General features: G+C 46.7%; 2 protein-coding genes across 3 annotated transcripts in view; both read left to right on the top strand.

Moving 5' to 3' along the window:
• CSNK2A1 (casein kinase 2 alpha 1) overlaps positions 1–2,018 on the top strand; it is a 34,121-nt gene extending 32,103 nt beyond the window's left edge. For both annotated transcript variants that reach the window (XM_074969383.1, XM_074969382.1), the window contains 2 exons: positions 1,038–1,124; positions 1,677–2,018. In XM_074969383.1, the coding sequence (XP_074825484.1) occupies positions 1,038–1,124; positions 1,677–1,792 (203 nt within the window). In that variant the 3' untranslated portion in view covers positions 1,793–2,018. The remainder of the gene's footprint in view (positions 1–1,037; positions 1,125–1,676) is intronic.
• A 7,670-nt stretch (positions 2,019–9,688) lies between these two features.
• Positions 9,689–25,576, top strand: TBC1D20 (TBC1 domain family member 20). The gene is made up of 8 exons (XM_074969608.1): positions 9,689–9,822; positions 14,102–14,287; positions 15,520–15,600; positions 17,159–17,345; positions 18,391–18,492; positions 19,617–19,758; positions 20,642–20,826; positions 22,012–25,576. The coding sequence occupies exons 1-8, from the start codon at positions 9,777–9,779 to the stop codon at positions 22,265–22,267; spliced, it is 1,185 nt and encodes a 394-aa protein (XP_074825709.1). The 5' UTR covers positions 9,689–9,776; the 3' UTR covers positions 22,268–25,576.
• Positions 25,577–26,034: the final 458 nt, after the last annotated feature.

Here is a 26,034-nt window from a genome sequence, read left to right as displayed (position 1 = left end):
GTATGGCAAAATTCTCACACATTTGTTCAAACCTATTTGCGATTTCTTCCACAAATAATTCTTGGTCCGAGGATTTTTCGTGAATAGTTGCAACAATGTTAAATCTGATTATTTATTGAGTAACGCTAGTCACATTGTTTTCTTGGTCCCTGATTGACTCATACAATTAACCAACACGGTCTACAATGAAAATTTTGCACCTTTAATACACAACTGTTTTTGGCAAATGTTAGAGCTAAAAAATTGATTTTCTTGGTTCTTAGCAATTGTGAAGCTTGAGTGCTAGAACTTTCATGAAGAGCGAATGCAAAAGACTTATAGAAAGAGCTGAAGAGAATTTCATTCCAAATATAAACAAGTATCTGCAGAAAAATGGTTTCAAGATTTGCTCAGCTGTAGTCAGCAGCAACCAGGGAAACATTTATGGTTCCTTGTGCTGCTGCTGCAGCAGGGCTCTGGGTCTTTTATTATCAGCCATGGGTGTGGCACTGTCTGTCTGCAGCTGGGAAGAAAAGGGGCAGTTAATGAAAGAGGCTTTTTATGGAAGATAAAGACCTAAAAAGCAATTGTCACCCTGAAATTATAGTATTGTGTTAAACCCTCAATACACTGAACAATTTAGGGTTGTATTTAGAAATTATCTGTTAATTTGGGATAAATCTCTGATCCACTAAACTCACTTTCAAAGATCAACTTTATTAGAAGTCGTCTTTCCTTCCCAGACTAACTTTGGATGCATTTCCCTCAGCTGCTTTTTATCATGTCATGCACACCCACTGAGACTAGAGTGCTGCATTAGTGCAGCTTATCAGTGATCAGATGCAACCCTCTTACACCTGTGCGCATCTCCTACCAAAGTCCGTGGGACTTGCTTCTGTGTACCAGAGGGCGGAATTTGACACTTCGTATAAGAATGCTTAGTAGTGCATACTTATACAGCAGGTAGCAGTGCAAATACATTTTCCATCATGCAGGTCTTGTGCTTCTGAGATGCTGTCTGGCAGAACAAAACCTAACCCTTCGTATGTTGTTCTTAGATCCCATTGTGAAGGACCAGGCTCGGATGGGTTCATCCAGCATGCCAGGTGGCAGCACTCCTGTCAGCAGTGCCAGTATGATGTCAGGTCAGTTCCTTCTTGGTAAATGCTGTAAAACTTCCTGTACAACAGCTAGATGGGAGGTGAGGAAAGCAATCAGGACTAGTGAATTCTGCAGGCAGTGCCGCTAGCTGTCAGGTACAGGGTATGGCCTACGTAAGGGGGCTACAAAGGAGTTGGGGATGAAATAGGAGGAAAGATTGGGATGGCTTCACTAACTTAACCTGCCGTAGTCCCTGCTTGTTTCACAGGGAAGTGTTCTGTTGCTCTGAATGCCTTTGGGGCCGCTTTGAAAGATGTCGAGATGGGAGGATAGTAGTTATCCAGAGTCACGTGTCCGCTCCCAAAAGCAGACGTGTACAAACGTGATTCTCCCCACACCATTTGAGACCAGTGGTGATTGTTCAGAGGCCAGTGAAAGCTCTTTAGTCACATCTTGTTCTTTAGAATGTAGTTGCATTTTGTTACACTCCCACTAAAGTGGCCTCCCAAAGTAGCTGGCCTCTAGAAGCATGTTGGGTTGCCTCAGGTATGATGTGCCATGCTCGCTCTAATTCATGCTGAATTGTCTTGTTTCAGGGATCTCTTCAGTGCCAACACCTTCACCCCTTGGACCTCTAGCGGGCTCACCCGTGATTTCTGCCACCAATACTCTGGGGATGCCGGTTCCAGCTGCTGCAGGAGCTCAGCAGTAGTGATGGGTTTTGTCTCCAAATGCCTGAGCTGAGTAAGGTGGGGAAGAGGTTCCCCCTCTACCTCTCCCCAGGATGCAGCTTGCACCCGGCAGGGGAAGGGAGGGGATGGAACACTTCGGAGGCTCCGTGTCTGAACAGTTGCTTGTGGATTTATAGTAGTTCAGTCGTTATATAAAAAAATTATTATAGGCTGATTTTTTTTTCTTTTTTTTTTTTACTTGAACTTTTCGTAACTCAGGGGAATCCCTGAAAATACTGCAGATGGAATATTTCTCGGACAATTTTTTCCCCAAACTCCTCATCACTTGAGAACAAAGATGAACCAACTACATTTCCAAGCCGTTGTATCCTGCTGGAAATCTCTTCTCTTCACAGTCCCACCATTACTCCACCACCAGCTCACACTTTGGGGGGATTGCCTTGTGCTTTTCTCTGGAGTCTACCAGACCAAATCTTCACAAGGCAGTGGGAGGGGAATTCTTAAAGTACCAGTCACTTTAACACCATATTCTGCATATGACTCAACTGGGGTACATTAAGGAGACAACTTCAGTTTGTAGAGATGGTAAAAACTTCTAAGAAATAAGTGCAGATAAGGCCTAAAACCCTATTCTGTCCTGTATGAATCATGTCTCCCTAGGAGCTAACCAGAGCGCTGACTCTCTCCCTTGCATGTAATTTTAGTCTTAAAGCATAAAGTTACCGATCCAGTTGACGTTCTTGCCATCTCCTGTTGAAGGTGCTCCAGTAGGGTAAGCTATACTCTAATCAGTACCTTTCCACATAAGGTTCTTCCGGCCAATCCCTTGGCTTGGAATTCTGGAATTAATTTGTTACTGCGTATATTGTTTTTTTTTAAATTGTTTATACAGATTTCAAAATGGTGGCTACTTAGAGCTGGAAAATCAGACTGCACCAAGTCACATATTGAGTCATCCCCCACCAGCCCCGCCCTCATGTGCCATGTGGTGAGAATACTGGTTACCTCACAGTCTTGTAAATATGCACGGAGAGGAGGGAGCGAGTAGACTAACTTAAACTGAAATGGTAGACCTGTAATTGTGGACAGATATTACTATTGATGACAAAGCACCCTTGTTACAGCCTTGCTACCCTTTGCTGTGTATATATACTTTGTCCTTCATATGTGAAAGATCCACTGTTGGAATTCTTTGGTGTAAATAAACATTTGGTTTTATTTATCAAGGTTAGATTTAAGTTCCCTGTGTAGAGGTCTCACTGGGTTGGTGTCGCACACTTTTACACAGGAGTGGCCTGCAGGCCTGCACGTATTGAGGGAGCTGCTTTCCTATTCATATGCACCTTTGTATGATCTGTTTTAGTGAGCAGTGCAGAGAAGCCTTATAGAAGCATCACAAGCCAAAGTATCTCCTGAGATAAGGATCTTTTGCCATAGAATTCCTTTTGTTTCTCAGCCATGCTGGGATTTGTGGTAGGGAAACAATTCCCAGCTTTTTGTGCATTGCTGTTCACTGAAATCAAACCACTTAAGCTTGTCAGGTGCTCCACTGGAGAGAGAAACTTTAAGCACAATGGCACCCATCACTTCTATCCTCGTTTTAATGCCATTGCATCAGCTGCTTGTTCTGGGCATTGAGGACTCTTCTAGTTCTTGCAACAAGTCCTGAAGCCTTGGCATTTCACCCCTGCTTGTTCTATAAGCATCTACCACTTCAATTTTTTGTGGGGGGTTTCAACCATTATTTCCTTAGTGCTTCAATTAATTCTGCAAAGTAAGGCAGTTGAGTGTGTGGGCTGGATTAAATTGAGAGAAACTGGCCAGCATGGAACCCATAGCCCCCTTTACATTAGGATCACCTAAATGGGAGATGAATTTTTAATGCACACCAGGGTAGCTTTCTTCTCCATGATGTCATCCAGTGGAAATTTATTGTACTTAATCTTTTTATATCCTAGAATGATGTGAAAATCAGACCATGTTGACTGTTTCCTTGATGTGCAGTAGCTAAAAGCACCAAGTATGGCAAAGATATAACTTGTGGTTTGTTTGCACTAGGTTGGGAGCTACACAGGACACTTAACCAATTTATTTTTTTGTAAATGAGGAAGGACTGTAAATCAAAATATTTGGCTCCTTCCTAGCTAAGTGAGCATCATTGTAGATAAGGCTGTATAATAAGGAAACCACAAAAAGCTGATGGTTCTCGTGCCCATTAAGCCTTGCAAAAGAAAACAAGATGAACACGGAAGGACTCCGTTCTGGAAGTGACACAAGCTCTTTATATAAAATGCTACATCAGACTCACTGCACAAGCATGCAACTAAACAGACTGGGATAGTGTGTCCAAGTGGTGATGGGAGGGCAAGAGTTTACAGATTGTAACACTTCTGTGTTGTAAATTACCTCATCTGTATACCTTGTATTGGAACACTTGTTTCTCAGCACTACTCGTGTCTCTGCATTGTGTTAGATGGCAGGAAATCAAATGCCAATATATTAGTCCTGTTGGCAACTAACCTTCAAGGTTTTTTTTTAAAGGTTTTTTATCTTGTTTGAAGTGGCCCTTTTTTTGTTGAAGTTAGACTTTCTTTTCTCTTGATTAATTGGTTGTAATTGTATTGTAATTGTTATAACTAAATCTAACTATGCTGGGAAGAAGTTGTGCCATGGAGGTCTTTAATTTTTTTTAATAAAAACATTGAAACAAAAACATCCCCACAGAGTGAGCAGTGCAGTAACCTGCAGCTAGTTACACATGCATACTAAATTGCTTTGATTTTACACAAATTATATTGGTGTCTTCCATAAAAGGAAATAAAGATGAAATGTAATTGTATCCATTCTAATGCTGCAGAAACTTGTGCCCTGCTCAGACAGTACTTTTTTATCTTCTGTACCCATACCACTTTGCTCCTTGGTTTTTCCAGGCTCACACAAGCAAGCAGGTCCTGGCTTGTCAGAACTTGGATGGAGGCCTCCAAAAAGCATCTAGGTGCTGCAGGAAGTGGTGTTGATTTGGCGGGTGCGTTCTTTCCTCTGAGTCAGTCTCTGTGGCGATTAGGGACACTATTGGTGGCAACACTGTCACTTGGATGAAGGATGAAAACAAATGTCCTGGTCATTTGTGGTCACTAAAAACCTTATGTTGGTCTTCAAAAGTATTAGATTTTGTGTAGGAGAGTGGGGCTAATTTGAGTAATTATATTTGCACCCAAATTGCCCCTGCAGTTTGAGCTGGATTAAGGCAGTGACTCTCAAATTCTGCAATTAGGAGTGTGTGGAGCCCTTCCTCTTAATCCATGGAATGAAACTTCAGGAACACAAGCAATGCGATGAAGGAGGATATGTAGTTAACTGAAAAGGGATCTATGTCTTGCGAAGCAAATGTTGAGCTTCTGGTGATCTGGTATTTAATTCCTGGCCTAAACTACTGCTCTGCTGCTAAATAGTTGCCACATTACAACCCAGAGGTGGATGCATTTAAATGGCAAGTGATGCAATCTCCAAGTTGTCTTTAACACCAAGAAGCCCCAGTGAGGATCAGGGCCTCATTGTGCCAGAAGCTGTACAAATGCACACTGAAGAAAGTCCATACCTGCAAGAACTCCCTATCATTTTTTTGTAAAGTGGTGGTAGTGGATGAGGTGCTATGTAAATGCATGATACTATTAAACTGGGCCTGAAATGTAGTGAGGAAAAATGTGAGAAGGGAGGGGAAAAAATAAAGCAAATTAGAAGTAAAATAATTCCAGGGTGGCTGGCTAGCTCTGCTATAATGGTCTTTCAGACAAGATCTTAGTACAACTACTTGTGATATCTGTTTTGGTACAAACGACGAGGAGTCCTTGTGGCACCTTAGAGACTAACAAATTTATTTGGGCATAAGCTTTCGTGGGCTAGAACCCACTTCATCAGATGCATGGAGTGGAAAATACAAGAACAGGTATAAATACATTAAAAGATGGGAGTTGCCTTACCAAGCGTGAGGTCAGTCTAACAAGACAATTCAATTTACAGTAGGATACCGAGGGAGGAAAAACTTTTGTAGTGGTAATGAGTAGCCCATTTCAAACAGTTGACAAGAAGGTATGAGTAACAGTAGGGGGAGATTAGTATGCGGGAAATTAGGTTTAGGTCTTGTAATGACCCAGCCACTCCCAGTCTTTATTCAGGCCTAATGTGATGGTGTCCAGTTTGCAAATTAATTCCAGTTCTGCAGTTTCAGGTTGGAGTCTGTTTTTGAAGTTTTTTTTGTTGAAGAATTGCCACTTTTAGGTCTGTTGTTGAGTGACCAGTCTCATTGGTGGTCAATTTGCTTATTTTCATCTTCGTTTGCACTGTAGAGAGGAGCCCTTCTGACTGTCAGTTGATGGATTTGGCTTCTTTCTCTGTTCTCCATGTTTCTCTGGGTCACCCTCTGTCTCTTTCCAGGTGGCATCCATGTGGACTTTAAGAATGCCACCAATATGACTTCCACATCAAGTAAAGGATGTCCTAAATGTGATCATCTTTGTCATCTTACCATATTTGATGCTTTAGGTTGGTTTGCTCTCCTTAGAACTTCTGATGTTGCAGAAATTCTTTCCAAGAAACTCTGAACTTTCACAGGCATTTAGTTTGGAATGAAGTAATCGTATCGATTTTCTTAGATTTCCATGACTCTGCTCCATAAAGGACAGACCTGATGCTGGTGTTAAATATTTGTATTTTTGTTGGTGCCAATCTTGCCATTTTTCCAAATCTCCAAGTTTATGAAAGTTGTTTGCTTTTGATATTCATTGCTTGACATTTACTATGGTGTCACCAACATTGCACATCTCTTCCCTGGGAAGGTAAAGTGACTTACTACTTTTACTCTCATGGATGCTTTGGGGATATTAGTAGTCATATATTTTGTCTTCCCGTTAATGAACATACTACTTTTGTTGTGTGTGCCAAAAGCATGGTGTTTTCTTCCATTAAATTATGTGTTGAACTAAGCAAGAGGACATCATCACGAAAAACATCATCCAGTTGTGATCATTTGTCCATAAAATTCCTTGGTTGCCTTCTGTGGTTACTTTCCTCATGACATAAGCAAATGATGAATGCAAACAATAGTGAGGACATAATAAGCCCTTGCCTTACTCCAGTTGTTGCTGCAAACTATTGGCTATTGTCACCATCTCTGGCTGCATGTTCATCGGATGCAAAAGGATCTATATGATAATTCTGAAGTGGGCTGTAGCCCATGAAAGCTTATGCTCTGATAAATTTGTTAGTCTCTAAGGTGCCACAAGTACTCCTGTTCTTTTTTCATATAGATCCTTAATTATTCAAATTACTTTTGCTGGTATTCCATAGCATACATAATTTTACAAAGGCTGTTTCTGTGTGCAATCAATAAAACTTACACAAGGTGCTTGCCGCTCCATACTTTGTTCTGAGAATAACAATATGGTCTGCACATGATCTCAATGAAAGAGAGGAACAAGCAGGTTAAGTTCAAGATGAATTTGCTTCTTGATACATTCCAGGATGCATTATTTCCTAGGCAATGAGTAATAATTCCTGTCCAGTTATGGCAGTTGATAAGGTCACCTTTCTTTGGCAATTTTACTAAAAGGCTTCTTTCACTGGAATGGATTCTTTTCTTCTATCCATATTTTATCCCAAAACCCCAGGAAAGTCTGCAGGCTGTTTCAACACTTGCTTTAAGTGTCTTTCCAGTAGTATCCTCTCCAGGTGCTTTGCCACTTTTAAGGTTACTGATGGCTTTTCTAACATCCACTGTAATATCTCCTAAACTGATACCAAACTTGGATGGTAGGTCTTTGTCACAAATGTCTACTAATTTTGCTTGGTCTTGGTCTGTTTAAAACAGCCTGAAAATGTTTTTCCCATCTTTTCCTTTGTTCTTCTGCACTAGAAATCTTTTCTATTTGCATCTTTAATAGGGCTTCCACTATTGCTAAAGTTTCCTTTGATATTTGATCCTTATACAAGGTTGTAAGGTCACTCTTTGGCTAGCATGGTCAGCCTCTTGACCTGTTTTATCAGTATATGCCCTTTTATCTGCTCTAGCACTCCTTTTTATCTCTCTGGCTAGAGCTCTGTCATCATCTTCCACTTGCTTATGTCTTCGTCTTAGCATTTAAGAGATTTCGCTTTAGTTTCTTTTCCATTAATCCATTCGTCCACTTTTAGATTCTGTTGCTGTTAGGACTGTCTTTACTACTTAGAAACCGCACAGTCTGATGTCTTCCTGCAGAGCATCAGTCTTGATTTTCTTCAGTTGACTCTGCTACAATAAACTGAAAACTGGTTTCAACAAACTGAACTGTACTTAGTGTTGGAGTCTTTTAATAGTGTGCTGTCTTCTAACCTTCTTCATCCTCTTTAACTTGAACTTGAATTTAATGATACTAAGGTTATGGCTACTGCCCCCATCTGTTCCTCTCTGTCTGCCAACAAACTAGAATTTCTTTGAAATGCAGGTGTGATCTACCTTGTCCTTCATAGTACCCTCTGGGGTGCTGTCACTTTATTAATTTCTTTGAGGGAATATTGTTCCATCTGTCACTAGGTTGTTCAGTATGAATTTCTGCTACTCATTCACCATTTCACTTCATCTCTACACCTCTGCTGTATGTGCCCATAACTTAATCTAACCCATCATTGTTACGTCCAATCTGTGTGTTAAAATTATCCGTAACCAAGATCCCAAAACATAAGTGTCTAACACATCCTGTGACAAATCATAAAAAGCATCTTTTCCCTTCTCTGGATGGTTGTTGGCTGGTTTGTAACATTGTTTGTGTTGGGCTGGAGAATTTAATGTGAAAGTGAGTGGCACTTGTTTCATTGACTGAGTTCTATAGCCTAAGTGCCTGTCCTACATCATTCACCATTAACATTGATTGGTATACACCAGCTTCATGTCTGTCATCTACATATCCAGAGTAAATCAATTGTCCTGACTGATTTCAAGGAGGTCAAGCTGATTGCCATATAGTGCCACTGATTTGGTCTGTTTTAGTTTTGTGTACTGTTCTTGCCTCCTAACATCTGATTTTCATTACTCATCTAGCCTAGACCAAGGGATTTTTCAGGACATGGGCTTCCTTGTGTATTTGACTACCTGCCCCTCATGTTTCTTATATGAAGAGCTTTTATTCAAGCCTGCTCCACACAGGCTCCTGTAGAAAATTTTGTTTTATGCAATAGGATTACTAACTCCCTAGATAACTCAATGCCTGTGGCACTATCCACTGAATGCATCCGATGAAGCGAGCTGTAGCCCACGAAAGCTTATGCTCCAATAAATGTGTTAGTCTCTAAGGTGCCACATGTCGTCCTTTTCTATCCACATGTAGACCTCCCTAGCTCTGGGACACAAGTGCTAGCTTTGTACGTGTCCCCATTCTACCACCTAGTGCAAGCGACCTCTGCATCTTTCTGGTCGTTTCCAGTCACTTTACTGGCTGGCCAGTGCGTGTTTTCCCCGGGTGCACCCGTGGTTTATCCTTTACCCAGGGCAAGTTCTCAGCGCAGAAAATTAGGCAGGGGCAGGTTGCGCTCACCAGGGTCCGCCCCCCCGGCTCTGCGTGCGGACGGGAGCGAGTGTGCAGGGGGAGGAGGGACAGGTTTGCACCGGGTTGCTTTGAAGTCTGACGCGGTTGCACCCAGCCCCCCACGTGCGGTGCAGGAACGGCCCCGCGCCCTGCACCGATTTGCTCGCAGGGCTGGGGGCCGGGAACCGAGCGCGCCCCGGCTGGCGGCCGCCCCTGCCCCGTGCAGCAAGCGCGAGAGACCGCGCACGCGCCAGGACGCTCCGGAAGCTGTGTCACTCAGAGGCGCAGGCGCAGTGGCTTCTACTGGCCTCTTCCGCCCTGGCCGTAGGACGGGAGCCTCAGGCGCAAGCGCTCGGCGCGGCGACGTGCACGCCGCGGTGGGCGGAGCCAGCAGAGGAAGCGGAGCCGGGCCCCGCCCGCCCGGGATGCGCTTCGGCGCCCGGAGACCATGTCCCTGCTGCGCAGGCCGCCGCCGGACGGTACCGCGCCGCACGGTACGGGGGGGGCTGGGCCCCGCGCGCGGCCCCGGCCTCGGGTCTCTGCAGGCCCCGCCCCTCCGGAGCCCCCGTGTCCCAGCTGCCCCCGCGCTCGGGCCGGGCCCTGCCGGGGGCCGCTCGCGCCTCAGCGGCCCTTCTCCCCCGCCGTGCCTGGCGCCGCTCGGGGGGCCCGGCCGTCACCCCCCCCCCGCCCCGAGCCCGGCCCCGCCCCCACCCCCCAACCCGGCCCCTGCTGCCTCGCCCGGCCCTGGCCCCGCACCGCACCCGCCCCGCCCCCCGCTGCCTGTCCGGGCCCCGCACCGAGCCCGGCCCCGCACCCACCCCCCGCACCGAGCCCGGCCCCGCCCCAACCCGGCTTCTGCTGCCTCGCCCGGCCCTGGCCCCGCACCCGCCCCCCGCTGCCTGTCCGGGCCCCGCACCTAGGCCCCACTGCGCGGCCCCGCCCCCACCCCCTAACCCGGCCCTTGGTGCCTCGCCCGGCCCTGGCCCTGCACCCACCCCGCTGCCTGTCCGGGCCCCGCACCTAGCCCGGCCCAGCCCCGCACCCACCCCGCCCCCGTACTGAGCCCCCACTGCCCGGCCCCGCACCGAGCCCGCCCCCGCTGCCTCGCCCGGCCCCGCCCCCGCTCCTAGTCCCGCCCCCACTGCCCGGCCCCGCCCCGCACCTAGCCCCCGGCCCGGCTTCCGCTGCCTCGCCCGGCCCCGCACCCACCCCCTAACCCGGCCCGGGTTCAGACCACTGATGACATACAGGAAAGGGTTTGTAACCCTCCGAGAGTATTTATAAAAAGTAACCCAGACGGTGTAAGTGTGTGGTTTCAGTCCTGCTACCTTCGGCCATTCATCCCCCTTCCTTCCTGTTGTCTGTTACCTTTTGTTTCCCTTGAACCAGGCTCTTGGGGGCACTGTTTCTTGTGTTTGTGCACCAACTGCCACAATAGGGCCCTAATCAGGTGTGCTTCGGAAATACAAATACACCCACTCTCTTCATATTTGTGACATTGGCCCCAGTCCTGCAAATGTGCATATGCTTACCTTTAAGCACGAGTAATCCCAATGATTACTTAAAAAAAGAACAGGAGTACTTGTGGCACCTTAGAATCCATTCTGTGCATCCGGTGAAGTGAGCTGTAGCCCACAAAAGCTTATGCTCTAATAAATTTGTTAGTCTCTAAGGTGCCGCAAGACCTCCTGTTCTTTTTGTGGATCCAGACTAACACGGCTGCTACTCTGAAACCAGTGACTACTTAGGGGAAAGGCAAGTCAAATAGGGCAGTCTTAGTTTTGTGTCTTGACAAGCAGAATATAATTGTTCTTCCATTGCCTGAGAGATTAACGGGCTCAGTGACTGTGGCTTGAACGTAGAGCTGGAAGTTCCATTCCCTGTGCAGCATTGGACAATTCCCTTAGAAGTCTTTGAGCCTCAATTTCCTCATCTGTAAAATGAGAGAATACTTGCTGCCATCATAGGAGTGCTGCAATCTTTACAAAGTGTTATCTAGGTGTTAAATATTTTCAGTGCGGTGCCAATGCTTTCTGTTTCCGCATACCATTGGAATTGTAGAGTTCTCTCAGCATAATTACTGAAATCAGACACTGGTACATGTAACCATCTCTATATACCTCTTTAGCAGCCTAGGTGATCATTGGCATCTTTGTTTTATTTATTTATTTAGTTTTCTATTTGTACAACTGTGTAAAAGAGCACCAGTCCCAGGCTCTGAGCTCCATCTTTAGTCCTGGACATAAACAAAATCCACTTAAACCAGCCAGCTGAGCCTTATTTTATGGAGGACCTGGAATTACTTGTATAGCAAAACCTACCTCATCCCTTTGGCTGCACATTTCTCTCAGACAAGATGGTGGTGATTGATACTTCCTAGGGACTTGAGTAGAAATGGTTGGTGGATCAATAACATGTTTGAAAACATGTGTTCTTTCCACCCCCACACAACAGGTCTCTGTTTTCACGCCAGTAAACTTTAAAAATAATTTACTGTTGGGGAGGTCAGTGCAGCATATATTTTCTTTCCTGGGTGTTGCTTCCTAAATTCTTTGAGCTTTCTTTTTTATAAGTTTTCTCTCCTCCTTCCTGATTCATTCACTATGTGCAAGACCAGTGTTGACATTAAAGCTTGACTTCAGTAGACAGTAGCTGAGTAGAAAGGAGGTAACTTCTGTTCACACACTAACACCTTGCAGAGTAACAGCCGTGTTAGTCTGTATTCGCAAAAAGAAAAGGAGTACTTGTGGCACCTTAGAGACTAACCAATTTATTTGAGCATAAGCTTGCATCCGATGAAGTGAGCTGTAGCTCACGAAAGCTTATGCTCAAATAAATTGGTTAGTCTCTAAGGTGCCACAAGTACTCCTTTTCTTTTTACTAACACCTTGGTGTGCAGCCGGGAGGAGAAAGGAAATACAGGGATAGTAGAATTACTGGGTGAGGTTTTGATAACTTTCTCTGTTTACTGGCATCAGGTGACTTGTTCCTTACAGGGGAGCTCCAGACCTATCAAAAACTAAACAGAACTGCATCTTGATTGAAAAACAAGCTATACACAATGAGTTTTGAAAGGGATGCTGTTTAGATGGGTACCATCCACCACTTGAGCTACTGACTTGTTTGTAGGTGTTTGCAAAGCCTGTCATCCTGTCCATTTCTCTCATTCAGACACTTCAGAACATAACGCTATAAACTGAGCACTCAGGAGCAACTCACTCATAGCAGACAAGTGTGCAAGAGCAGTGGGGAGGAAACACACTTCTGATATCAAATATTCAAAGGGCTGCTGTATACTACAGTGAGTGAAAGTGTGGTGGGAAAACCAACAATTTTCTCCATTAGGCCAGTTTTAGTCCATTCCTTCCCCGCCCCCCTGCTCCCCCCCCAAAAAATCCCATCCAGACTGACTTAGTACCAAATTAATGCAGTCCAAATCAAAAGGGCTATATAATGGATGGTAAAAAGAAAAGGAGTACTTGTGGCACCTTAGAGACTAAACCTAAGGTGCCACAAGTACTCCTTTTCTTTTTGCGAATACAGACTAACACGGCTGTTACTCTGAAACCTGTCATAATGGATGGTGAGAGTGGCGTTTAGACTGGAAGCCACACAAACATGATCTTGTTGGAAAAGCTTTTGAAGGCAGGCTAGATGTTCTCTCTCATTTTACTCACTGGAACTATGGCTCTCAACCAAAACCTTCAGACGTACTGAAGGATTTTGCTGCCAAAGGGTATGGAAATCAGCTGGTTCTCAGCTGCCTTTTTGTTTTTCCCCACTTAGAGCACAGTGCTGGCAAGTAACCCGCTGCAAATATGGCCACGCTGGAATCTGCTCTAAGGAAATATTTCTGTATCCTGTATAATGCCTTTAATCTGTTAATAAGCAGTTCACTACGTGCATTGTGTGTGTCATTCTTTTCCCCACCTAATGTCCCTAAAAATCAAATGTCCTATAAAGGCATCATGGTATATTTGCTTGATAGTACTTAGCCCTGACATATCACTTTACAAATGTTAATTGACAAATCCTCCCCACGCTCTGGAGGGGTGGGTCGGTGTGATCTGTATGGAAAGTGAGTATAATTCTAATGTGAATACTCCTGTGCACATACGGCAGCATTGGGGAAATGTTCAGTTACGTAATATTTCTCGGTACTGATTTGGGGTAAGCTCAGCTCAACAATACTAGAGTCTAGCTGCCAGACAGTAGGAACGCAGAGTACCCATCTTATGAAACCCTCAACACCTCAGCTGGAAGGTGAGCCATCCCAGCACTGGATGCAAAGTGGCTTTGAATAGTAACTACTGGGTCAGGTGCAGTGGCAGTTCTGTTGAGGTCGTATTAGAATTGAAGGACAAGGGATCCTGTAGAACATTAGTGATTGCTTCTCTGACACTTCGGAATTCATATGTCATCTGAAGAACAGTAGCATATATTCCAGTGAGATCTCACAGGGTGTGAAGGAACTGCAGAGCTGGTAGCAGGGTAGCGGAGTTGGCACTTTAAGTGGTGAAAGTGCCATTGTTGTGCTTGGCCTTTGGTGAAGATTCTTGGTATCCATTGATGATAGGTCACATATGATCTGCCCTTGCAGGGGAAGCAGAGTGAATTATCTCCTGTGCCTCTCCCATCTCTAGCCGGGGTGACACAAGATGTTTTTTCGATCAATTTTTTTACATGGTCTTTGCATCTGTGAGCATGTACCTTCGTTTTGCATGCTGGACAATAGCTGTAACCCTGACACTTTATTTTTTGTTCCTCTTGCAGAGTATAATTCTAAGAAGAAAAGGAAAGTAGCGGAGATTTATCAGGCCCTGAACAGCGATCCCATTGATGTGGCTGCACTCAGACGAATGGCAATCAGTGAAGGGGGTCTCCTGACAGATGAGATTCGTTGCAAAGTATGGCCAAAGCTTCTCAATGTGAAGACAGATGATCTGCCTCCTGCTCCAGGTACAGAGAAGCCCTTTCTTTGCTACTTTGGGAAAAACTCTAGTGATCTTTGTACATACTTGGGGCTTGAATTGTGCTGTTTTTAACTTGCGTTTTCTTCATGTAAATTGAGATGCCTTTTCCATTGCGCTTGCTTGAGAATCATACTTGTGGCGCGGAATGATTCCCGTGGTTTCACCTGCGTTACATATTTAATTATATGAATAGAAGATCCAGGAACGAGCTGAATTTTTTATTTTTCCATTGCACTGTAAGAGCCCTTTTACGGTTTGGCCACATTGATTGAAGTAAGCGTGTTTGGAACACAGCTGATGTGGTCTGGTGTAATTAGCTTGCAAAATGCACGTTAAACCAGTAGCAAAAAGCTGCAATGTTGCAAACATATCTAGTTTAATTACCTTTATCGTGAATGGGAGCTTGGCTTTATTGAATACTAAATGGAGGTTTCTGTCCTAGGCATGGGTGAATCAGTGGCCAAATTTCTGTAAATTGAAGCTTGTACATAGAGTAAGTCACATCTGAGGCAGGGAAAATTTGCTTTCTAGTGACACGCAGACCTGGAGGAGTTCCATATGCAGTGGTTTTTGCTTCCACAGCCCCCAGAGTGTAAGATGGGTTTTTGTGAGCGGAAATATCTGTTCAAAAGTGTGCATTCCTGGTTGCCCTTGAGTAGCTAGGGTTGAATTAAAAATGCAGAGCTTCAGGAGACTGGGGACTAATGTTCAGCTCCACACAGCTGCGTGCATGGCTTATGGCATGCTAATGATTTCTTCCACTTACGGTGTTTTAAATATCTTAGCTACCCATGCTTAATTTCACTCAATTTCTATTTATTAAACTGTGTGGTGTTGCCTCTACCCCATGTAATGTCTTAGAGCTATATTCTGCCTTATTCCAGTGGCATGGTGATGGGGCAAAGACTTATGCCGAAGGACAAAGAAAGATGATGTAAGGATCTTAAAATGATGTTTGTACCAAGGAAATTAGTGCCCTGATTTCTGGCACTGAAATGTCATAAATTGGTATTGACAGTGCCAGAATGTATAGCAGTACTGGACTCATGTGTAACAAGTGAAAATGGGGATCTAAAATTGAGGACTTGAACAGTTTGGAGCCTAAATTTCATGTCCTTGATTTGTGCAGGGTCCTTCTCTGAACCAGCTCCCGCTAATGCTCTCTGTATGCTACTCAGTGACCTGGGTGGGTTAGTAACGCTCTTCTTTCTCCATCAGGAAAGGAGCTGCGAGAGGACAATGAAGACTACCAGCAGGTGTTACTGGATGTGAGGCGATCCCTGCGCCGCTTCCCACCTGGTGAGATGGTCTTCCTGTTTATAGCAGGGAAGCTCCATGCGCACCAGGAGCTCCCTGTCCCCACACCTCCGTGTGATGCATCTCACTTCTGGGGCCAGAGTAGATCTGCAGGAGCAACACTCCAGGGGCCCATTGAAGTGGAGTCTTCTGGAAAGGCCTTTTCAATCTGTTTGCCGCAACACCCATTTCAGATATGGCTGCAGGCTTCCTCAGGCTTTTCCTTGCACTGCAGCTGTTTGTCAGCATGTTCTTTCCACACTAAATTCTCGCCCTTAACTTGCTGACTCATTCAGCCAGCCCATCTGGTACAGTGATAACTCACCCTATATCTAGAGAGGCCTGACTCAGATATAACCATCCCTGGCCATTCTGCTATTGTTCATAGGATGCGACAGAGTCGTGTACGGTGATTGAGGGGTTTACCATTTTCCTACATGTATCTTGGGCTGAAACATATCTGGGTTTGGAGCCTGAGTTCACTAACGATTTATGTGGATTTTGTTTTTTTTTTTAATCATTGCTAAAGCGTGTTCCTTCCAGTGACTGTCATGCACCAACCTATCCAACTCTCAACATTTAATAACAAAACCTTCTTGCTTTTCCTTAGTTCATATGGTTGATTGGTGCTTGGTGCTCTTTATAGACCCTTTTGTACTAGCAGTTACCTGAGCAGCTGTTTGTTGCTCCTGGGCAGAAACTGCTTTTCATTGCCTGCTTTTTTTCTTTGTATAAACAGTTAGTATATTCAGATCATCAGTATATTGTGGATACCATGCAGATCCCTGTTGCTCAAGGTTCTGCTAACACCATATTCCTTTTGAATGGCCATATTCGGACAATGCTTAGAATTCATAATAGACCAAAAAAAGGAGATCTTTGTCTTGTCAAAACCTTGCTTGGGATTTTGTGAAGCTTGTTCTGCTGTGGGGCACTGTATCTACTTATACGGGTCCTGGCAAAAGGTGGATACAGTTTTCTCTACACATGGCGTTCTGTTCCAAAGATGCTTTCTGTCAGTGGGCAGAACCCTGTGTATAGGTGGGCAGTGCGATCACTTCTATGAGCTTTGCAAACTCAGCACAGTTTCCATGAAAGTGGATTAGTTTAATTCAGACTTCTGGAATATTAAAAATAATTAAAATCCTCAGCATATACAAGCATGGAGTGTAATTTAGCCTTCAAGATGTTTTACAAACACTAGTAAATCCTCCCCATCCTTGCAAAGCGAATATTAATATTCCCATTTTACAGATGGCGAAACTGCAGCACAAAGGGATAAGCAACTTGCCAAAGGCCATTGGGGAAGTTGCCAGAACCAGGATTACAACCCTGGAGTTGCTAGTTTCTAGTCCCATGCTCAGGCCACGGCACCATGCCCCACACTCAGATAGGGTTGGTTGACAGTTGTCAGGACATTGAGATTGTGGTTGTTGCTGCATGGTAGAGCTGATTAGACTGCTCCTGGGATTCTGTGGGTGACTGACACAGTACATGGCAGGTACCTTGTCAGGTCTCTGACTCAGCCTTGCACTAGGCCCATCTGCTGCTGTCCCCACAGGGATGCCAGATGAGCAGAGGGAAGGGCTCCAGGAAGAACTGATCGACATCATCCTGCAGGTTTTACAGCGCAACCCCCAGCTGCACTACTACCAGGGCTATCATGACATTGTGGTCACTTTTCTGCTGGTCGTGGGGGAGAGACTGGCGACTGCTCTTGTGGAAAAGCTTTCGACCCACCACCTCAGGTACTTCAGCTGGGCACGTGTGGCACGTCTCCTGCAGAGTGGGGTGACAAGGAGCTTCCTGCCCACCTTCCCTGTCAGAAGCCCCATGTTGTGGAGAAGCCTTACCTGCCATTCACATAGGGAAGAGTCTGGAAATGTAGGGAAAACAAAAAAGCCCCTTAAGCCCGAAAAGCAAAGCATGAACAGACTGGCTGCTTTCAGCCGACAGTGCTAACAAGGCCAGGGGTGCTATGAAACTGCTGTGGTAATGACGTGAATAGCAAATGACTTCACAGAGAGCCATGCTGAGGGGAGAGCTGAAGTGAGGGCTGGTTGTTCTATTGTGGAATGCACTGCCTCTGTACATTAAAAACCCACTTCATAGCCCCACCTGTGACCGCCTGTTCCATTCTCACTTCCATGGCTTCCCCCAGGGTGGCCTAGGACAATGGCTCACTTTTCACGCAGTGCAGTAGGCTGTTCTGGACCTGGTCAGCGGTGAGCACGGTCAGGTACCGTGGGAGAATCTGAGTGAGTTGTGTGTGTCAGCCAGGCTGGAAGTCAGCCTCTGGACTGGTTCTGAAGGGAGTCTTCTCCCGTCCCCCATTGGGGAGCTATTGGCTACAACCCTTGGCACTGGGAAGGCATTAGGATTGTGCTCACATTATTTTCCTAACTCTGGGCCTGTCTGCACTCAGGCGTGCACGGATGTAGCAAAAGGTGTGAATAAAATCAGTGCTGTAATTTCAGTGCAAGGTTATGTGTAGACCCACTGTTAGTTCTTACTGCTAGTGGTAGGTGGCTGTTGCAGGGAAGAGGGTGTGCTAGGGCAGAGTCCCTGGCTCTTTTCTGACTCCTTGTTGTGAGACTGGACCTCCGGAAGGGGTGGAATGCAACAGGGTCAGCGCTCTGAGATGAAGTTGTAGGGACAGCCCCACCCCAGAGGTCAACTGGGTTGCAAGTGTGTCTTCACTACTGATTGGCTCTGTGTGTTGTGCACTCGCCGTGGTGAATGGGACCGGAATGACACTGTAGCGTGATGGAGCTTTTGTTTGTCTCATGACAGGGATTTTATGGACCCAACTATGGACAACACCAAGCACATTTTAAATTACCTGATGCCCATTATAGACCAGGTGAACCCTGAACTCCATGACTTCATGCAAAGGTATGTCAGGGTTCACCAACACTTTCCCTTTCTCACGGGGCTCAGCAGCAGCTCCCAGCCAAGCCCTGCCGTTCTCATGGTGTTATTCCAAGGCACTGTGTGGCTCAGCTGGGTCAGGGCCTGCACAGCACAGCGGTGCTTTCCTCAAAATGGAGCTGTGGCCCCACCACTGATAAATGGGGAAACCCCTGTGGCCCTTGGTTTTCCGGCAGCCCCGCTGCCCCTTCCTTTTGAAGCCGTTACACTGTGTCTTGAGGGCTGGTTCATACTGTGGCATCACCACCCTGGCTCCTTGTCATCTGTGCTTGCATGACAAAATGATTAGCAGCTGGTGTGGGACCCAATGCTAATTAGTCAGTTCTGATTGCCTCGTTTGTATAGTTTTGTGGGCGTGAGACATTTCCTCTGGGGGCCTTCTGCAGTTTATCATTGGCCCTGAGGATAATTGGGGCCTCTTTCAAAAATGGCAGTGGGTTGAAGTCAGGGAAAGGGGGGACCTGTCGAGAGAAAAGCAGAAGTGGCAAACTTCTGTTCAGAGTCCCTTGCCCACTAGACCCATGGCTGCGCTGTCCACTGTGCAAGCAATATGTCTGTAGTGATGAGGTTGACGGCCGACTCCCAGAGGCTGGTAACTCTTCAGAGTGGGGAGCCCGGCTGGAGGGTTTGTAACTCATACCGTGCAGTGTGCTATACATGAGCGCAGCACACATCACTCTCTTTAAAACGCTTCTGAAGAGAGACTCCAGGGTCAAACTCCCGACCTTTGTGATTGAACTGTCCCCTCTCTGAATGAACCGCTTCCACGCGGTGGCGATCTGGGAACTGAGGGAATCCTCGGATACATGTGACGTTCCAAGATGCACCTGAGTGTATGTGGTGCAGTAACTGGGCGTTTCCATGGTGGTAGCATCTGTCTGTCAGAGGGAGGGAGGCACAGTTACAGTGGTGGGCTGGGCCCTAATCTCCCATCACTAGTGGTCAATGGCCCATCCCTTACCAGAAATGGAGGAACCCCTGCCATTAAGGGATTACCAGAAGGTACTTTTATCCACACTGGAGAGGTGTGGCAGAGGAGATTCTGGTAGCAGATGAGCTGTCTAATTGGGTGTTTTCTGTTTGCACAGTGCTGAAGTGGGGACCATCTTTGCACTCAGTTGGCTCATAACCTGGTTTGGGCATGTCCTGGCTGACTTCCGACACGTGGTGCGATTGTATGACTTCTTCCTGGCATGCCACCCGCTGATGCCCATTTACTTTGCTGCTGTGGTAGGTATCAGCTGTTGTGACTTTGTAAGTGAATGAAACCAGTGTGTACCATTAACTGTTACACAGATGGGGCTAGTGAATTCAGCATTGGTTTCTAACCCTGTTCCATCTAGAATGTCAGGTGTACCTAAGGCCGTTTCCAAGGAAATGGGGTTTAGTGAGTTCAGTGTGTTTTTAGTGAAGAACATCACATGTCTCTCTTTGCCCACTGCCCTGATCTCTGAACCCTGGGAGTAGAATCCCAGCTGTATGCACCTTCCTGCTATTCCCATACAGGGCAGCCGTCATGGCTGCACTGTGTGGCCAAGAGGGAAGCAGGATATACAACAAGCTTAAGCCTTTTGTTTCATACTACAGAAATCAGTGAATGTGTTGGGCAGACCCTGGGTTCAATACTGACTGGAATTCTTTTTCTTGGCATTGCCACTGCAATTTGAGATGGAGACTTACCAAGGCATTATTTACAGTAAGGGCTTGGTTGCAAGCAGGTTTCTGATTTGTGTCCATGTGCCATTTATCTGAGTGCCACCTAAACAAATGTCGCTTCCAAAGCAGTTTCACCCCAGGGTGCCTTGTTCAGATACTGACTGGGCCTGGCTCAGGAGTCTTGGACTGCTCTCAAAGCCACAGCACCTCCGGCAGGAGCTTTTCATGGCTTCAGAGCAGCTAGGGGAACTTACTATGTCTCCTCACTCAAGAATGTGATGTTCTAATATGCGCCTTCAGGCTAGATCAAGGAATTCATTAGAATTGAGGGGTGGAGGGACCCTTTTCATGGCAGGCCAAGTTCCTTCCAGGCCGTAGAGGCAGCAGTAGTGAATGAAAACAGAAAGGACACCAGCCTACCCCAGAGCACTGAGCTGCTGCTTCCTTCCCTTTGCAGATCGTGTTGTATCGGGAGCAGGAGGTTCTGGACTGCGAATGCGACATGGCTTCCGTCCACCATCTCTTGTCCCAGATCCCACAGGACCTTCCTTACGAGACCCTGATTAGCAGAGCTGGGGATCTCTTTGTCCAGTTTCCTCCATCAGAGCTTGCCAGGAAGGCAGCACAGCAGCGTGTTGAGAGGTGAGTGCTGGATGGCATGCATTTTTGCTGTGCGACTCCCAGCACGCAGCATTGGCGCAGTTCAGGAGGGAAGCCCAGTGTCCATCTCAGAAAGTGCTCGCAGGAATGGAGTATGACTAGGATCAGATCATGTGCTTTAAATCCTCGTGCTTCTGACCTGGGCAGGCAGAATGTTCCATTTCACCGTGTCACAGCTCTTTAAAAGAAGGCCAAGCCATACAGATTGGGTCATTCCATCAGGCTCTGCCTTTTCCTTTTCTGCACAAACTCTGTGACAGCGTCCTCGCTCCCTTGGGACTTCCCTTATGCTGCCCCCTCCCTGCTGGATCCATTCCTTCTGTGGGCTGGGATTCCTCGTCTCTGGGTCCAAAAGCCAAAGCGCCTCTCTGCCATTTGGTCCCCACACAAGTCTAAACCTCGTAGCACTTGGTCGGGTTAACGGGCAGAGCTTTGTTCAGCTTTCAGTGTAGTATTAAGATGATCCACTGTGTGTTGGACGGACTGTTCTTGGGGCTGGTGGATAGAACACCAGCAGAACAGTACTTAGGGACTGTCTAACATCAGAACGGCCAGAGTGGGTCAGACCAAAGCTCCATCTAACCCAGTCTCCTGTCTTCCGACAGTGGCCAATGCCAGGTGCCCCAGAGGGTCATCATCAAGCGATCCATCCCCTGTTGCCCATTCCCAGCTTCCGGCAAACAGAGGTTAGGGACACCATCCCTGCCCATCCTGGCTCATAGCCATTGATGGACCTCTCCTCCATGAACTATTTTAAAGTGTTAGCAATGCTCTGTTAATGCCTAATCAAACCAGCAAAGCTGAAAGGGCCTCACTACTCCAGAGTGCTGCTTTTCCATGCCAAGGGTCTGTTTCAGGTTCTCTTTAGAACACCGGTTTCCATCTTTTGCAGTCACTCGCCCTCTGGCTTTGTCCCTCTGGCTTTGGCAGTATCTTGTGGAGCAGGTGTTTCTACCAACATTTCTCTTTGCACTTCAGTTAGTTGCTTTCAGGACAGTGTAGGTCCGTAGTCCCCTGCTCCTTCATCGCTCTCATTCAGCCAGCTGGGTGGAGTATATTGAGGAAGCTCATCCTGGTCAGAGCAGCTTTTTGTGGGCTAAGGGTGTCTGGGTGCAGAAGGACCCCTTGAGCTCCTTTTCTTTTTATTTCGGTCTCTTTCACTTGCAGGACCGCTGCGTCCACCTTTAAAGACTTTGAGTTGGCTTCAGCCCAGCAGAGACCAGACGCTGTGCTGCGACAGCGCTTCAGGGACCGGCTCCGAGTGGAGGAACGGACAAAATCCTTCTTGACAAAACCAAGGACCAACCGCTTTGTCAAGCTGGCAGTGATGGGGCTGACGGTGGCACTGGGGGCAGCTGCTCTTGCCGTGGTGAAGAGTGCACTAGAATGGGCACCCAAGTTTGAACTGCAGATTTTCCCCTGATGGAGGGAGAATGGTGCCCTGCCACTTTAAAGATCACGTCCTGCCGTAGCAGGAGAGGACGGTGTTTCCTTTATTGAAAGGATTGTCTAAAAATGACTGGTGTAGAGAGTTTTCTAGTCCTGCTGCCCTCCATAACACAACTTGCCTTTGTCTCTGAGTCAGGGGGGGACTGGCCCAGCAGCAGTGCTCACCATGTGAGGATGCTCACCTTGTTCTCGCCTCCCTGAGCAGCAAGGAAACGCCTCCTCTCTTACTCTGAGGAATTAGAAGCTAACACTTCCTGAGCTGGCAATGCCTGGAACAGCCTGGCTGGTCAGGTTTCACACGCACTGACTGGACACCTGCAGAGTCTCCCCAGAGTGTAATGGGAAAGGAAACAACTAAATATTTTCAGGTGGATGAGCGGTCACATCTGCACTAGCAATCAGTCTGGGAACTCAGTGGGTTGGGGGAGGTTAGACTCCTGACGAATGGTGTAAGTAGCTTTCTGGTTCCCAGGGCATCCCTTTCTGGCCTCCCCAGAGCACTCCGCTGTCTAAAGAGTCGTGGACTTATCAACACTCTGATCTTTTTCTTGCTCTGCAGGCAACGTTTTAGTAGAGCAGACCCGTTTCGCAAATTCCTGTCATGGGAATAGACCCCCTAGACCAACATTAGGGTTCAAGGTTGTCACCACTGTCTAACAGCATGAGTTACATTAGTGTCCTAATCTCCCCAGTCTAGTATGTTTACAGGAGGGAACATCCATGGGCTTTTTCTGGTCTGCTGGAGAGAGGTCAGCTCTCAGCCAGCCACACCAACTTGACTGGTAATAAGCATAGTTGGTTCTTTCGGTTCAGCAAGATGAGACAGGGCTGAGTGTGAATTATTTGCCTCAGGTGAGAACAGTTACTTGCCAGGCCACACCAGCTAGTGTTACTACACCGAGAGAAGCCATTTCAATTGCTAACTTTTAAACACAGCCTTTAAACTAAAAGATTCTTTCCACAGTAGCTTGCAGCAGGACAGAAGCCATTGCCACTGGAAGCCCCTTTAAAATCTCTCCAACTAACTGTTCAGACTTTCACATCAACCCTTAAAATGCTGCAGGTGAGTGACTTTTCCAGAAATTGACCCCAGGTGCTTACAGCCCAGCTGCTCACCAGATCTGCCGCCAGCTTCTCCTCCTCCCAGCCCCAAAACCTCCAAGCACCTAGTACTGTCTAACTTAAACTAAGCCAATAGACACTACACATCTCTACCTCCTCCTCCATTGCTGCTAACCTCTCCCACAAGTGCCCTTACCCTGCCCCACAGCTTCCGAGGTGACTGACTGTCCCCCACTGCATCCCACCTAATGCCATCTGCCCCTGTTTCCAGCAGTTACACACATGGAAATTAGGTGTTGGTTGAAGAGTTAAGGAAATCTGAATATACTAGAAGCTTTGTGCCCTGCAGTAATCTAGAGCCTTTTATTAGTTCTTAATACAGTCAGTTTTATATCTGAGTGACTCTGACTGTGCCCTCAGTCCTGAAGGCACCATGCCATTCAGAACTGCAGCGTAAGGAAGTAATAGTACCTAGATAGCATAGCAGTGTGCACCTTATACAAGCATAACTTTATCGGATCGGAGCAGGGCTCTGAGCAAAAAAATTGCCCTTTGCTCCTGCAGTTGCTGATGTCTGTGGTATGTTTTGATTCAACAAACAAAAACAAAACAGCAAGGAGGAAATTTGCACAATTCCCCTTTCTGTTGTTGGCCCTTCTTTGTGGGCACCTTGCTTTCTAGTGACATCTGGCTAGTCAATGATCAGGTTGTTTCCACTCAAGCAGTCACTCCTCCCCTTTGCTGGCACGTCTTCTAACATGCTGCAGGTTTAAAAAGTATTGTCAATTTCTGGCTGCATGGGAGTGGGCTGCCCAACCAATGGGAAGTTGCTGGTGACATCCTCTGCAATAAATGGAGTTGCGGGTATGGGAAGAGCTGTTAAATGAAGCACTTTATTAAAAAAAAATAAATAAATAAAAATCCACTCCTAGAAGAGGAGGGCGCTCTCCCCTGGGGGTTATTTTCTCACATGGTTTACCTTCCTTGCCTAAATACAAACCCAGGACCCTGGTTCCATCAGGGGCACCTTGGATGCTTGTAGTTGATCTCATTGAAACAGAAGATACCTTCCTGTATAGCTACCAAGAGAGATGAGCCCTTCTGCAGCGTTTGGCCTGTGTTTAACTTGGTGTGGTTTGTGATAGGCCCAGGCCGGGAATTAAGAAGAGAGGGAGTGTGTGGGAGGATTTTTCCAAAGCACTGAGGTGAGTTGGGAGTATAAGTCCCATTCAGTGGGGTTTATGCTCCTAATTCAGGGGCTTTTGCAAATCCTTCCTGACCTGTACAATTAAAATACAGTGGGGGGGATGTGGCCTTTTCTGTTGTGTAAAGGCAGCCGGAAAGGAGTTCCCTCCCCCATCTGAAAATCTTTCTGCTGTTTTTTTTGTTTGTTTTTTAAACATTAGAAATTCAGGTCTTGTCTCACCTGCTTTGCTTATCAGATGCTGGGCAACTAGAGAGCTGGTAGGATTGATATCACAAGTATCGAGGAGCAAATAATGAGTAGTTGAGAGTTATAGTCGACTTTTAACATTGTTTTTCCTGTTAACACCTCTAGCTCTAGCACCAGACACATTTGGCAGGAAAGATCTTTGTTAAAGGTTGAAACCCTCTATCCATGCTTCAGTTAACAGGATACGAGAGTGCCTGTTCCAGCTCTCTGGTCCTCCAGCACACGCAGGGAAAAGGAGACTTGATCTTACTGACTCCTGAGGGAAAAACACAAACATCCCTGCTTGCCTTCCGTATGCCTAGTAAAGCAACAGAAGGTGCCATTGCAGGGACCTCCTGTGGCACTGAGTGTGTTGTGCGTACTGTGTGATTTCCCCTTGCATGTACAGATCAGAAGGCCTAGCAGGTAGCCTGGAGATGCTGCTAGAAACCAGTACAGCTTGGGGATTTAGTCAAACACCTCCCACACCTAAGCGTGAACCCCTGGCTTACACGCTCAGAGCGGTTTCCAGCCCATGTGTAAGCTCATTCCCACCTGGAGGGGTTACTGGACCTTCAGTACCCTTCTGTGGCTGAGGGTCCCTGGACTGCACTCGGGCTCTCCAGGAACGTACCAGTTTCATTCTCTTTTTACACCTTCACGGAGGAGGCCAGGATGGCCCCTCCTGAAAGACACTGTTTTCTTCAGGTGGTTTATGCTGTACAAAGACTTGTATACATGTGTAAATGCTGTTTTGTACAGAACTGTGTAAAATAAACAGCAATACCCAGTTACCACATACCTTCCCCACTGTGAGTGCGCCTCGGGGCTAGTAGATCTGTCTGCCCAGGCACGTGGCTTGCAGCTTGTGAGGTGCAAAATTGGTTTTTCTGTCTCCCCCTGAGCCTGGAGCTGCCCTTGCTCTGCAGTGAGTGAGTCACCCAGTGGTTCTGTTTCCAGCTCTGCCATCAACTCGGGTGTGTCGCTGCTCAAGGAACGTCATTGTTTCTAGTTCCCTATTTGCCACAGGTTCACTTCTGAACTGAGGAAGGGGAAAGGACGAGAGAACAGGTGGGTGAGCAGGGAGAAGCTGAAATGCACTTAGTGCCATGGCCGGAGATGCTGGTCATGTTGCCCAGGTCACTCTTAGCCACCTCGAAAGGAGGCTGTGGCACCCATCCAGTCCTTTGGGCAGCTCGCTCATTGACCCCAGCCCAGAGGCACCATCTGCAGCTGGGTTTGAGTTC

Source organism: Natator depressus, chromosome 13 (assembly GCF_965152275.1).
Source record: "Natator depressus isolate rNatDep1 chromosome 13, rNatDep2.hap1, whole genome shotgun sequence".
In the NCBI taxonomy this organism is placed as follows: domain Eukaryota; kingdom Metazoa; phylum Chordata; order Testudines; family Cheloniidae; genus Natator; species Natator depressus.
Note: the sequence above shows the minus strand (reverse complement) of the source record. Positions and strands in the feature narration are given on the sequence as shown.